Source organism: Gopherus evgoodei, chromosome 5 (genome assembly GCF_007399415.2).
Source record: "Gopherus evgoodei ecotype Sinaloan lineage chromosome 5, rGopEvg1_v1.p, whole genome shotgun sequence".
NCBI classification, from domain to species: Eukaryota; Metazoa; Chordata; order Testudines; family Testudinidae; genus Gopherus; species Gopherus evgoodei.
In genome coordinates, this window is record NC_044326.1 from 131426641 (window position 1) to 131442110 (window position 15470).

The 15470-nt window shown below is 37.0% G+C and overlaps 1 protein-coding gene across 5 annotated transcripts in view; it reads left to right on the plus strand.

Annotated features, from left to right (window-relative positions):
• Positions 1-15470, plus strand: part of RUFY3 (RUN and FYVE domain containing 3) — an 80296-nt gene that overhangs the window by 17803 nt on the left and 47023 nt on the right. For 2 of the 5 annotated variants that reach the window (XM_030565172.1, XM_030565176.1), the window contains exon 2: positions 9296-9349. The exons of the other annotated variants lie outside the window; for them this stretch is intronic. In XM_030565172.1, coding sequence (XP_030421032.1) covers positions 9296-9349 — 54 coding nt within the window. The remainder of the gene's footprint in view (positions 1-9295; positions 9350-15470) is intronic. 5 annotated transcript variants of the gene reach the window in all.

The window sequence follows — 15470 nt, forward strand, 5'->3', positions numbered from 1 at the left end:
CATCTGATGAAGTGGGTTCTAGCCCACGAAAGCTTATGCCCAAATAAATTTGTTAGGGCTTGTCTACACTTAGATTTTATAGTGCTCTAACTTGCTGGCTCAAAGGAGTGAAAAATCACCCCCCTGAGCACAGCAAGTCTGAGCACTTTAAAGCACTAGTGTAAATGGGCTCCAAGCACTGGGAGCCGTGCTCCTAGCGCTCGAAGCTAATCCCCTTGTGGAGGTGGATTATCAGGAGCGCTGGGAGAGCTCTCTTCCAGCGCTCGTATGTGATCACATTCACACTTCAAAGCACTGCCACGGGAGTGTTCCCCTGGCAGCTCTTTGAAGTTTCCAGTGTAGACATACCCTTAGTCTCCAAGGTGCCACAAAGGCGCCTCGTTTTTTTCCCCTCTACTGTTACTCATACCTTCTTGTTAACTGTTTGAAATGAGCCACCCTGATTACCACTACAAAAGTGATTTTTTTTATCCTGTTGATAATAGCCCACTTTAATTGAATTGTCTCGACCCCCCCCCCCCACTTGGTAAGGCAACTCCCATCTTTTCATCTACTGTGTATATACACCTGCTACTGTATTTTCCACTCCATGCATCTGATGAAGTGGGTTTTAGCCCCTGAAAGCTTATGCCCAAATAAATTTATTAGTCTCTAAGGTGCCACAACTACTCCTTGTCCTTTTTGTTAGGACAAAAAGGGGGGTTAGTGGGTTATAGATTGTTGTAATAAGGCATAAATCCAATGTCTTTATTAAGACCATGATTTTTAGTGTTTAGCAAAGTTATGAATTTAAGCTCCCAGGCTCATCTTTTGAAAATGTTGTGCATTTTGAGGATGAAGACTGATAGGTCAGATATAGAGTGATCACTTTGAAAAGTGTTCGCCCACAGGTGATACTGTGTTTTTGTCTGTTATAATTTTCCTGTGTGAGTTCATTCAAGAGTGTAGTGATTGTCTGTCTGGTTTCATCCATGTAGGTTGCTGTTGTTGGGGCATTTAATGCACTGGCTGAAGTACACATGTTGTGATAGACATATACAGGACCCATGGATCTTGAAAAGTATGTTGTGGTGGACGTTAATTGTTGTAGCAGTGGAGATACGTCTGCAGGTCTTGCATCTCTTGTTGTAGCAGTGTCTGATGACACTTTCCACATGGAGTGTCCTAGTCTGTGGGGAGCTTGCTTCTGATGATGAGATTGGAGAGTTGTTTGAAGGCCAGAAGAGGGGGTTCAGGGAAGAGTTATTTCAGGATGGGTTCCCCGTCAAATGTGGGTTGTAGTTGTTTGATACCCCGAAAGGGTTCCAGTGTGGGGTGGTAGGTTATAACTAGGGATGTGTGGTCAGAGGGGGTTTTATTTCTGTATTGAAGCAGATTCTCTCAGGATATTTGGGTTGCCTGTTCCATAGTGCAGTCTACTTCTCTGGAGCATCCTAGTTTGGTGAAGGCAGCGTTAAGGTGTGTATTCCAGACTTTGTCCTTGGACCTTATTGTGTGGTATCTGAGTGCCTGGCTGTAGATAACAGATTTCTTGGTGCGTTTGGGATGGATCTGTGAAGATGTGTGGTGATCTGTGGGTTTCTTTTATATATAGTTGTCTGAAGGGTTCCATTGCTGAAGCTGATAGTGTTGTGCAGGAAGTCGACGCTAGGGTGGGAGTGTTCCAAAGAGAGTTGAAGTTGTTGTGGAAATCTATGAAGGAGTTTGTCGTCTGTCCAGAGGATGAAAATAACATCAATGTATCTCAGGTATATCACTGGTTTCATGGTGCATTTGTCCAGAAATTCTAATGCAAAGTGGTCCATGAAGAGGCTGGCATATTGAGGAGCCATCCTCGTATCCGTGGCTGTTCCCATGGTTTGGACAAAATGTTTGTTATTGTTTGTAAAATTGTTGTGGGTGAGGATGAAATGGATGAGTGGGGTGTTACTTGGGGTGAATATCTGAGGGTTGTTCATTGTCTTGTAAATATTGGAGTCAGGCAGCTATGCTATCTTTGTGAATGATGTTAGAGTATAGACAAGTGACATCCTTGATGGCAAGGATGGAGTTCTGAGGGAGGTTCTTAATGTTGCAGAGTTTATGGAGGAAGTTGGTTGTGTCTTGGAATAAGCTGGCCCTTTGTGTCATCTGTGGTTTAAGGATGGTTTCCATGGGTCCTGATAGTCCTTCAGAAAGAGTGCTGTGGCCAGATAGGAAGTGTCTGCCTGGGTTGCCTTGTTTTATGTATTTTGGGAAGCACATATAAGGTCCCTGCGATGGGTTCATGGGGGATGAGTTTGTAGAGTTTCTCTGGGAAGCTCTGCAAACTAGAATGTGAAGCAAGGAAGATGGTTTCAAAAGTCTCTGGAGAAAATGGTACAATGGCTAGGAAAGCAAAAATGGTTCTTTCAGAATAATGGCATGAGGAATAAGAAAAAGATGCCTGTGTTGCTGTGGTAGGAGGAAACCTCTGATAAGATTAACTCTCATCTGTGGAGGCCAGATTACACCAGGGTCAAATAATGTCAGCAAAAATGTAGCCACAGTGCTACAATGGGAACTGTAAGTTCCCAGATCCAGGGGTTTGGCTGTGACAGATGTCTTGTTTCCTTTTGTACATTGCTACTTTTAAAGTTTAGTTTAGTATTCAGATATTAGCTTGGTTGATGCAGTGATGTTTGCTTGGAAGGAGTTTTTGTAATTGACACGTTGTGGGCAACTTTATGATCTTTAAGGCATTTTTCCTTTTTGCCCTTAATATATGTGCAGGAAAGCTTTAGATTTTTGTTTATGAAATTCTCAGTTTTGTTTATACAGTCTACCCTTTCTGGCCTGTTAAGACATTTTTACTAGTGTTTTTGATTATGTAATTTCCCCCACTCTGTTTCCAATCTTTTCCTTTTGTTTTTTATGATTCCTTGCTGTGAAAATGTAACACAACAGTTCACAGTTTATAGTACGCACAGATGTTGAATGGACAAATGGGAAATATTCATAGATAAATGCAAAGCAGTTCAGACTTACTTCACTTTTTATTGCAAACAGGAAAATTAGGCCCACTTCTGAGAAAATTACTTAGGGTTATAGTATCTGAGATTATTTTTAAGTGGAGAAGGGACCAATTTGAGGCATAAGATACGTTTACCTAGATAACAGAAATTAATATAGTTTCATATTTTAATACAAAAATAGGTATTTTTTCAGTATTGTGCATAAGTTGAAATGAGAGGACAAGTTTCACTTGATGTGAAAAAACTTTTTAATTTTGCATTACTCTAATGCTGAGCAGTCTGCTAGGCATTAGAGTATTTCCATCCTGCATATGGTTGCAAAACGGAAAGAAAAGGAACTGAATAACACCAAATCTCTTGGATTTTTTTCAATCCCTTTATTTTTCCAACCACTCTTAGTGTGAATTCTGGTTGAAATGAACCTAGACGTGTTGTCTTCTGCAGCTTAGTCCATAGATTCCCAGATAATTTTTGTCTGCAGTATTTCTTTAATCTTGTATACATTGGTTATTGGTATTTTAAATTAATGTTTCCAGGTCAAGCATTTCATAGTAGGTAACAACAAGCTGGTTTAAAGGCCCTCAGATTCACTTTTGCTTAAATCCCGCATCATGTTCATTTCATTTTCCAACATGATGATGGGTGGTATTTGGTTTGTCCTTTTTAAACATAGCATACCTTTCTGGTTCTCCTTAAGTGTCTATTAGGGTCATAATAGATATGTACAAAATATTTATTTCCATTTAAAGCATGTTCAGAGGAATGAGAATCTGACATAACGTTTTAAGGCTGTGTAACACTTTTTTGGTGAATTTCCATGAGGACTCCAATTCCACAAATGCCAGACCATCGTACTAAATTATGGCAAGCCATTCTCTTACATCCGCATAACAGAATGTTAGAAAATACGGTGAGCCTGGGCAGGTGAGCTATGGAAAATAGAAAGCAATAGCAAATCATTGTGGAAGTCACAGAGCCCAGTGCTCTAACATGTGGACTTAGTACAACAGTGGGAGCCTGGCTAAAGGTCCTGTCACACAGTGTGCTGAGCCCCCTTGATATCTTTGAGTAAGAACTCAAGCAGAGAATGGTTATCTTGTGCCTTGCGTTAGGTTTTTTAAAACTACAATTTTGAAGTCTGCTTGATTTGAAATATATACACATATACTCGTTCATTAGCCCATTTGTTTATAAGCCAATGCCTCAAGATGGTTAGGTAAAAATAACAAAAACTGTATGACCCTTTCATAAGCCGACCCTATATTTCAGGGGTTGGCAAACTTTGGCCCCCGGCTGTCAGACTAAGCCGCTGATGGAGTGGGACGTTTTGTTTACTTGGAGCATCTGCAGGCATGGAGCCCCTCAGCTCCCTGTTGCCACGGTTTGCCATTCCTAGCCAGTGGGAGCTGTGAGAAGTGGCATTATTTCCCTCATCTCCCATTGGCTGGGAGTGGCGAACCTCAGCCACAGGGAACCGAGGGGCTCCATGCCTGCAGATGCTCCAAATAAACAAAACGACAATGTATTAGATATTCAATTCAGTGATTCCATAGAGTTTTTAAAATCATCAAATTTTGATGTAGACCCATTTATAAGCTGACCCTTGCTCTTTGATATGTCATTTTTTTGCCAAAAATATTCAGCTTCTGAACGAGTATGTATGGTAGGTATTTGTGTGCAATTCAGTGCTATAGGATTTTACTCCGCTTTTTATGAGGAGTATAATGGGATATTTAAATGAAGAAACTTAAAGGAATACCTGTCCTAGGCTTGATGCCCTGTTGCTGTCCCTTTCCTCCCATCAATCAGAAAAACATGTAAATCAAAGCAGATATTTCATTTAACTCTGGTTCTTCTCACTAAGTCACAGGATACATTCCCTCCCCCCGCTTCCTTAATTTGTAGTTATGTCATTCATGTAGTGGGGGGTTTTGAGGCTGTGCAGTGCTATGGAATCTCACTACATTTTCCCCCCGTGTGGTCTTTTTGACCAGTTTCTTACAACTTATGTTGTCTCTTCTTCACAGCACACAAGCCAAGGTAATGAGTGGTGGGTTTGGGAAAGCATTATGCTAAAGTAGATAGTCACAATGGGCTTGGGCCTGGGCACTGGCATCATAGTGCTCTGGACTTAAAATATTTTAAGGGGTTTCTATGTCAACCCAAGTCTGTCTTCATCATAATTTTGATTTTTAGAAAACTGTACACAGCTGTTATGTAATATTTCTCCTCACTAATTGCTTTTAAAAAATTGGTATGTTAGCAGTCAACAGAGCTGTTAGAAGCTTATTGGACACTCAGCTCCTTTTGGGTTTTTTTAATCTTATTTGCTTACGAAAAAGCAGCTTTTTTTAATGCCCTAGTATTTTCTGCTTTTTAAGAATTTTTTCTAAAGGCCTCGTCTCATACAGGAGAACACATGTATGATCAAGTTCCATTATTAGCTGCACTGCTTACTATGAGTTTTGGTATACGTGACCTTTTAAGTGTAGTGTCTGCTTTAGAATCTTAAAGGAAAAAATTGCAAATTTGAATGATCACCCCCATAAAGGCAAGGGGGGGGGCAAAGGATTTTTTTTAATGGAAATATGTGCAGACCCTTCAGGAGTAGCTACCATTTCACAAGATTCTTTGTAGCAGAAACGAAATGGTGGCACAGAGGACATCTGCCCTGTTATACACACTCATTCTGTCATTGCCTATACATTTCCTTGCTCGTTCAATCAGTGTTTATGAATACTTTTTAATCAAGGTCAGGTAGAATTTACCTAAAATCATCCTTATACACTGGACAGAACTGTCTTTACAAATTGTATTAAGTAACTAAAGGAAAATTTAAAAAATGCAGAAGATTCTTTGACACTAGTGTAAAGATACTTGGGGGGGGAAATATTTCTGATGAATGCAGTACTGTGTACTGCAAAAGAGCCACTTACTACTGACTAGTAAGCAAAGTATATATATTAAATGTACACACACTATCAGAAATAATTGTTTGTGTCTGGGGGTTGCTTCAGTTCATACAGCCTTTTAGTTTTCTAATTTTTTTTAAGCAGCATGCATGTGTGTTCTGTGGCACAGTAACTTTTACCTCATACTTCTGCTGTGTATTATAAGTAGCAACACCTCTCTGATTTGGGAAATAGATGAAGACAGACTTACTTAAAAATAATTTTTTGTATTTATACAACTTGTAAAAGTCACAGTATTTTTCTCCTTAAAACACAGGCAGCATTGATACTCAGTATATTAGATGGTTTTAATATGAATTTGTCCTTAAAGTTTTTTTCTTCCTGCACTTTTCCGAAGAAAAGAAGCTTCACAGTATGCTTATTTTTATCTAATATTAAAAATCCATAACATTAGACTTTTCAAGATTTTAATTTGAACTGTGAAACTTTTTTTTCCCCCAGTCTTGAACTGAAGTATTGATCTTTCTATACTCTGAATTAGGTTGATATACAGTAATTAAGACTTGGAACATTGATGTTGGCAAAAGCAGAATCAAAGTTGGAAATGTTGTTAGAGATGCCATGAAGATGAAATACTTTCACGTAAAAATGAATTTTAAGTATTTTCACTTACTACAGCTGTCCCAGCATTTACAATTTTGAGTGTTTCCCCTCTCTCTCAACAACAACAACAACAACAACAAAAAAGTTTCTGTTTTTTGCTGTGTGAGAGACCCACACAAATAGGAGAAAACTGATAACACAGAGTTAACACAGAAACTGACCATACACAGAGTGCTGTCAAGTGAACTGAGAAATAAACAGGAAACAAATAAAAACATTTTGCTCTAAATTTGTTAAACTGATGTTGGGTGTTACCTGTAGTAAGAAGATTTTAGACAAAAGTGTAACTTGGAAGTTGATTCACTTTCTCTTAGTACCAGTTTTCTTTCACTTGCTCATTCACTCACATGCTTTTTCTCATGAATTTGGTTTTATGCAGCCAATGGTCCCGTTAGCCTCAGCTGTCAGCTCAAATCTATGCAGCTCCTGTGCTGCTCCCTGCTCTGAAAGTGAATAGGATCGATGCCTATGGTGGTGTGTGAAAAAATTCCCTGGAAATCTGTTTTAAAAACCCTAGCTCAGGGATATCAAATATATGGCCTGTGGGCCAGATTTGGCCTATGTGATGCCCGGCAAAAGGTTTCTTGCACCTTTCTTTGAAGTATCTGGTACTGGCTAATGTCACACAGAATAGTAGACTAGTTGGACTTTACTGATGTGACTTGATATTGTGATTCATATGTTAGAAACTGTTGGCCTTCAGGGATATTTTTGTGCATTAACAGCTAAAGAAAATGGTGGAAATGTTAGAAGGTCACTGTAGGAAGGCACACTACAATATCTAACTTTTAAAAAAGTGTTAAGAAATCAAATTTGTTGTTTGTGCAGTCATCAGCAGGCATGTAGACCAGACAATCATAATAGCAAAACCTCAGGTTTGGTGGAAAATACCTTATGATGTCGTGGGGGTCCATTGGGAAGAGAGAGGATGGGGGAAAGAAAGCAAATATAGAATTGGAGATTCACAAGTGTCTTGTACGATACATTTGTTAGATGTGGGGGGATGACAAAAATCAAAGCATAGGAAAAGGAAAAAGTGTATTATCAATCTGCTGATGCCTAGTGGGCGTTTTTCTTAACCATTGTGTTTGGAAATTTTTTAACATTGTGGATTTTTTCCTCATTTATTCTTTTACCATGAACATTTGCGCGAAGAAGGAATGAATCTTTGTTTAATCATCTACTTCTGATGGTGATGTGTTTGTGACTCAAAACCTGTGGAATTCCTTTACGTGTATGTAAATAAGGATTATGGAATTATTAGGGGCTGGAGCTAATTCATTACCCATGCATGTAAATCCTATTAATTAACAAGAATTACTAGACCCTTTTATGATTTAAACTCCAAAACTGTATCCAATAGACATTAGGGACTCTTATCTTAAATAATTTCATTATAGAAAGTATTTCCCACAAATATTAAATTACTGAATGACATTAGCTTCAATACTTACAAAGATTCTGTCCTATGAAAATGAAATGCAGTTTCACTCTATTACTCTCAATGTATGCAACAGATTTGCTTTAGAATAAGAAAACCTGGACATCTGGAAAATACAAGAATTCAGGTGTAAAACTAATTTCCAAAAAATGATTAGAATGAGCTGGTTAGTTTTAGAATATGAAGGATGGTCAGTAAGAATATGTTATGGAAGATTTACCTTCTGCTCAATAATTTTAGGATCTCTATCACATTTTCACTTTATTTTATATGCAGGGTATGACTGACAAATCAACAATTTCTTTGGAGGAGAAGGTTAGCTGTAGCTTTCTTGGAGGTGGGGGCGGGGCAAGTATGAGATCTTAGTGGAATGTGTACTTTGCTCAGTACCTTGCCGGAGTTTGGCATGTAAAAGAGAATTCAACCTTCCTTACCCGTCGAACACCCAATATAACTGCAAATTTGCTCTAGGAAAAACTTAATGTAAGTATGAAGCCCAGAATCATGTTGAGTTTATACACTCTTGTTTGGTAACTTTGTTTTCTGGTGTTGATAACAGAATTACTGAGCATGTTAAGACAGGCTTCACCCCACCCCCCTTCCTTACATCTCTGTCAGGATCTCTATCTCCACCCCCTTAACTATCAGCTGTCTGCAGAGACTTTTTATTATGGCGCTGTCAGTGCACCCTCATTTGTGTGACAGAATTTAAGCTGTGACATGATAGAAGTCATCTTGGACATATCTGCAGCAACTGGAAATCTGAGTTATGGTCCTTTCTAGCCTAATTGGTTTTACATGCATTTTATTCTTTAAAAAAAAACCCAAAATGCTAAACAGGGCTTTTTTCATTTGTAGGAATATTTAGGTGGTCATATGGAAAGAGGACTGAGGCAAATGCTGAAGTTGCATAAAGTTAAATATGATAACTTCAGTACTTAGATTTGTATAGTTCTAAAATAAAAAGATATGGCTTTCTTGTTGGATTTTTTTTATTAACAAACGCTTACAGAAATATCAGCCTTCAGGCTTAAACAAACAAATCTCCAAACCTAACTATGCAATAATTGCTTTCTCTTCTATAATAAAGCTTTGCTATATTACTTTGTGCAGACTAACAAATCCTCTTGAATTGCAAATCTCTTACTACTGCAAACTGAGTGTTGTATTACAGAAATCTCTTTTCTGTTTTCCCTTTCTTATATCTTAATTTTGATTCTTTCCTTTAGATCATGGCTTGCATGACATTTTATCTTTCTTTTCCTTTCTTTTTGCTGTTTGCAAAGACTCTTGGGAGGATTTGACAGATTTGGTGGAGCAATTGCGTGATGATACTGAAGGTGCGTGCCACACCAACATCTTTCAGCTATTATTTCCTCTTTTAATTGGCTTTTAATATGTTACTTTGATTCTGAGCACCAGCTGCAGTATTCTTTTGCAATGGCAATAACTGTGGCTCTGCAAATATGCTTGTCTGATTGAACTGGGTTCACAGTCTGAATATACTGGAGTAGTTGCTTTCTGGTATTGATGTGTAGTTACTACTGTTAGAGTTTTAAAGAAAACATCTTCAGTCACTATAAGCATATGTGCATGTATTTTTAAGTTTGACTTATTTACATTTTGAAAAGATATTGTGAAGACTTTTAGTTCCAAATTTGCTCTAACTTGACGTCGGTCCCATCTGGATAGTCTTGCCTTCTAAATTCTTTGTTAATTTATTTTTTTTTTAAATAATGAAAAACAAAAAGCAATTGACATTGCTTAGTAATAAATTAGTATCTGTCATACCTCTCAAACAGCTACAGTTCCCATGTGTAAAGACTTAAAATGAAGATCTGACAATAATGGAAACTGTAAATGATGTGGGATTAACCTATTTATCTTGATGAATGCTGTTTTTGGCTGTCATCGTCATGAGCAAAGAGTTGTATTACGTCACCCACTTTCTCTCTCTAATATCCTGGGACCAACATGGCTATAGCAACACTGCATATAACCATTGTAATGTAAATTTATAGGGTAGAGCAATATAAATCAAACCAGTTTAAATAATTGATTAAAATCACTTGCATTTTAATCAATTGTGGATTTAAGTCACTTGAAGTTTTGTAAAACTTGTGCTATTATATAACACAATTAATTACAAATGCTTTTTAAAAATATAGTAGTAGGGTACCTTATTTGGATGTTATAAAACAGCTATCGGCAAAAAACAAAATAGTAATATTTTCTTTGTGGGTAAAATCTTTGTAACTTAAACCAAAATTACTTCTGTGTTAATTTTTTTTAGACTTTAAATACTTTAGCACAATAATTGTGAGCTCTTTTATACACACAGGCCAAGTTTTTGAAACTAGGAGCCTAAAATTAGGCTCTTAAGCCCAAATTTAGGCACCTGAGGATGGGATTTTTAAATGTACCTAAAAGATTTAGGTGCTCAGATCCCATTCTTCAAACTGCAGACCGTTATAGGTAAGTATAGCCTTGTCGAAGCATTTTAGCTTTCTTGATTTATGAAGGGATGCTCAGTATAATATATGGAGATATACCTATCTCATAGAACTGGAAAGGACCCTGAAAGGTCATCGAGTCCATCCCCTTTTGCCTTCACTAGCAGGATGAAGTACTGATTTTTGCCTCACATACCTAAGTGGCCCCCTTAAGAATTGAACTCATAACCCAGGGTTAGGCAGGCCAATGCTCAAACCACTGAGCTATATTGAAAGGTAATGTTGGTTGCAAATATAGCACAGGCTGATTGCTTATCAGTGTTGTGTTTTGATTGAGTTTGCGGTGTTCTCATAGTAAGGATGTTAATGGGATCCTGGATTTATATTTTACAGCATAGATGAGCATTTTAAGTGTGAAATCTACAATCTGAAATTCTACTAACTACTAGGAAGCTAATTAAAGAAATGTATAAAATATCTAGTTTAGCAGTTTAAGATTTAAAATAGGAAGAAAATAAAGAACTTTTCACAGTAAATAAAATCTCATTAAATAAGAAAAATGATTGCCAAGATTTTTATCTTCCCTGATAATTTATAGTAGTGAAGGCAAGATACCAAGGCAAGCTTGATGAGAGATGGAGATTATGCTTCTTAAGTGTGTAACAATGGGTTTTTTAACTTCTTTTTTGTTTTTGTTTGTTTTAGGAAAATATTTTATTGTAAATGACCCAAAATATCAATAGACATTACTATTACATTGACTGGTACATATATGGGTACATATCTTAATACAGAATTTACAGTATTAAGTAACCTATATTGATCATTGTTGTTTTATTAACATTTCCCTTTTTAAACAAGATTATTTAAACACAAACTCAATGTGCATGTGCATATATGTGTGTATATTACACTAGTGGTTCTCAACCAGGAGTATGTGTACCCCTGAGGGTATGCAGAGGTCTTCCAGGGGATACATCAAGTCATCTAGATATTTGCCTTGTTTTACAACAAGCTAGATAAAAAGCACTAGCGAAGTCAGTGCAAACTAAAATTTCATACAGACAATGACTTGTTTTTACTGCTCTGTATACCATACACTGAAATGTAAGTATACTATTTATACTCCAATTGATTGATTTTATAATTATATGGTAAAATGAAAATGTAAGCAATTTTTTAGTAACAGTGTGGCAGTGACAATTTTGTATTTTTATGTCTGATTTTGTAAGCAAGTAGTTTTTAAGTGAGGTGAAACTTGGAGGTACGCAATTCAAATCAGAGTCCTCCAAGAGGTAGAGTAGTCTGGAAAGGTTGAGAACCACTGTATTATACCATTGACATACACTTTGGGGGGGTGGGGGAGAGTTGAACATTTTCCTGAGGAGGGGATGGGGTGGGAAGAAGAAAAATCTAATGGGGTCAAAGGGGTTAATTCAGTTGTTACCCTTTCTATATGTCTTCCTTGAATATCCTCTAGATATAGGATTACTGTGTCCATATCAAAGTATCTCAGTTATTTCAATATTTCTGTTGTATTGTTTTCATGCATAAGGTATACTAAACTCCTTTTAAAAAAATTTTAATGTAAGGAGTTCCAGTTAATGTAAATCCTTTCAGCTATCCGGGAAAGTCAGTTTGAGACACAAAAACATGCACAGACTGCTTTTAATGATGTATCGTACCCTCTGTGAATAAGGCTTTCTGTTAAACTGTTGCATTTTGTTATATGCTTTTGTTTTTAACTGCTTTGTATTCCAAATACAGTTGTCTTCTCCTTATTATGGGAAAAGTATCACACCGTAGCTTTAAAGTTATTTAGATTTTGAAAGTGTTTCCATGGAAAGGATATTCAAAGTCATCTGCAAAGGAAAAACATTGTCTGTTTTTTTCATCAGGATGTGAAAAAGAGAGCCTGCAGTACTGGGCCCTTTAAATCACCGCCTGCTAAGCTGGTCCAGTCTGGCACGGTGTATCGGACCAAACCCAATATAACGCAGTCTCTCTTATAAGGCAATGAGATTTTTTTTTGGCTCCCAAGGACCATGTTACATTGGGGTAGAGGTGTAGTTAAAAGCAGCATTTTTTTCTGTAAAGTTTCAAAGCTGTATTAAGTCAATGTTCAGTTGAAAAACCACCATAATGTTTTATTCAACCTCCATTCCCAAGGTGTTCATAACTCTGAGGTTCTACTGTAAATAGAATCTCTTGGGGTAATTGCCTTGTTGTTCCATGCTAATTTGATCAATGGATTCAAAAAAGTATTATGACATGACAGTTCAATATTGCAGCAGTGTTTTGGTGTTACATTGGGAATATCACTGAAAGAGCTTCTCTTGTAGCACGACTGTCTGATTGCAAAGATAAGTTTCTCTTTACCTGCAATAGCTTGGTAATCAGTCATTCCCAGTGATGGGAAAGGAATTTAAAAAATGTAATGAGATTTAAGTCAAATGTAGTATATTCGTTCCATATAGGGGTGGCTCTTTAAAGGAACCTCACATCTTGTTCAGTGGTGAATCATACAACTGGAAGGGACCTCGAGAAGACATCTAATTCAATCTCCTGTACTCATGGCAGGACTAAGTATTATCTAGACCATCCTTGACAGGTGTTTTTCCAATCTGCTCTTAAAAATTCCCAATGATGGAGATTCCACCACCTCCCTAGACAATTTTTTCCAGCACTTAACAACTCTGACAGTTAAGAAGTTTTTCCTAATGTCCAACCTAAACTGCCCTTGCTGCAATTTAAGACCTTGTCCTATCTTCAGAGATTAAAAAGGACAATTTTTCTCCCTCCTCCTCATAACAGCCTTTTTATATACTTGAAAACTGTTATGTCTCCTCTTAGTCTTCTCTTCTGCAGACTAAACACCCAGTTTTTTCAATCTTCCTTCATAGGTCATGTTTTCTAGACCTTTAATCATGTTTGTTGCTCTTCTCTGGACTTTCTCCAAATCTTTCCTGAAATATGGCACCCAGAACTGGACACAATACTCCAGCTGAGGCCTTATCAGCACGGAGTAGAGCGGAAGAATCACTTCTCGTGTCTTGCTTACAAGACATCTGTTAATACATCCTAGAATGATGTTCGCTTTTTTTGCAACAGTGTTACACTCTTGACTCATATTTAGCTTTTGATCCACTATAACCCACAGATCCTTTTCCGCAGTACTCCTGCTTAGGCAGTCATTTCCCATTTTGTATGTGTGCAACTGATTATTCCTTTCTAAGGGGAGTACTTTGCATTCATCCTTATTGAATTTCATCCTATTTACTTCAGACCATTTCTCCAGTTTGTTTAGATCATTTTGAATTTTAATCCTATCTTCCAGAGCACTTGCAACACCTCTCAGCTTGGTATCGTCCACAGACTTTATAAGTGTACTCTGTATGCCATTGCTGGCATTCACTATTTTAGATGTTCCATCGCCACCAACCTTCTTGGTGGAAACCAAAACAAAGAAGTCATTAAGCACCTCTGCCATTTCCACATTTTTTGTTATTGTCTTCCCCCCCTCATTGAGTAACGGCCCTACTCTGTCCTTGGTTTTCCTCTTGTTTCTAATGGATATGTATGTATAAAGCAGTACATCATCTGTTCAATTCCCAGGTGAGGCAAACTATAAGAATCCTGTCCATCCTTGGTTTCAGAATGGATTTAAATAGTACAAGTCTGTTTTCTGTAGTTAAAACATTTTATTTATTTTATGGCTCATACAGAAAATTCATGTAAAGTACTGTTTGTTAGCATTTTCCAGAAGCTAACAAAAGGAAAAATTCAGAGATATTAACTCTGTTTTAATTGCAGTCACATGCAGTATTTCTTTACAATGAGCAACACTTATATTTCTGCCTTTTTTTCTACACTGCATTTTTAGTATAGGCGATTATCCTGCACCTGCACTGTCAATTTTATGATTTAGCAATCTATGCAATTTACAAACCAGGTGAATTATTATATTAAAATAATAGTTTTGTAAAGGCAATCTATAAACCTTATTCACTAAAATAACTCCTTTATTCAAGTCTGGCCTTCTGTGAGAGTTGAATTCTTAAATTATTACTTTGAAGTTAACTAAAATATATTAAAATAAATTACAAATGAATTTTGTTTTTTGCAAATTCCTTGTTTTAAGTCCTTCCATGTTCCTGGATCAAAACCACAGTATACTTGGAGATTTTACACTTAGTGGAATAACGAACACTACAAGGAAGTTATTTTATCAGTCCATCAACTGCTTGGGCAAGGACCCAGAAGAAAAACTGACTAATGTAGCTGAATTTGACTTTTACTCTGGAGACTAGAAATAAAAACCTATTACAACAATCAATTGCTTTCTTAAATAGGGTTTTCCACAGTATAAAATGAACCTTGAATGGGTATTATCGTAAGACTATTCACATGCATACCAAGGCTTCCTTTATTCCTTTCCTACCATTCAGAAAGGAAAATACAAATTTCTTAGGAACTTTCAGCAATGGAATCTTAAACTTTAGGCTTTCTTAATAGTGAAAGTTAACCATTATTTCCTCCTTTAAAATAAATCCAGACTGGTTTATCTTAACTTAAATATTCTTCTCTCATTCTTCCCTGTATAGTAGTAGATTTTCTGAGCTTTGAGTTTTAGAAGAGAGAGGATTTTTCGTATTGTGCGCACACAATTAACTAGGAAAAGCAAAGCTTCTTTCCCTTTCCTCTTCGGTTAAATTCTGCATTACCTTATCAAATTCCTGATCAAAACAAAAATTCTCTCCGTTGTTTGAAAACCCTTATTCCTTCTGGTGTCTAGCTGCTAGCCTTATTACATTCATGGTCTCCTGAGCTGCTTATCTGGTCAAACCACCTCATGTAACACTTTGCAGTACGGAGGAGTATGCTTTATATTCAGTTCCAGATCTTTAGCAGTTTTTGTCCATTCACATCTAGGGCTTCTTTTTTTGTTGCAATGACAGTAACACTTCAGTTATTAGACCAGATCTGTTTCTCTCTAGTTCTGCTCACC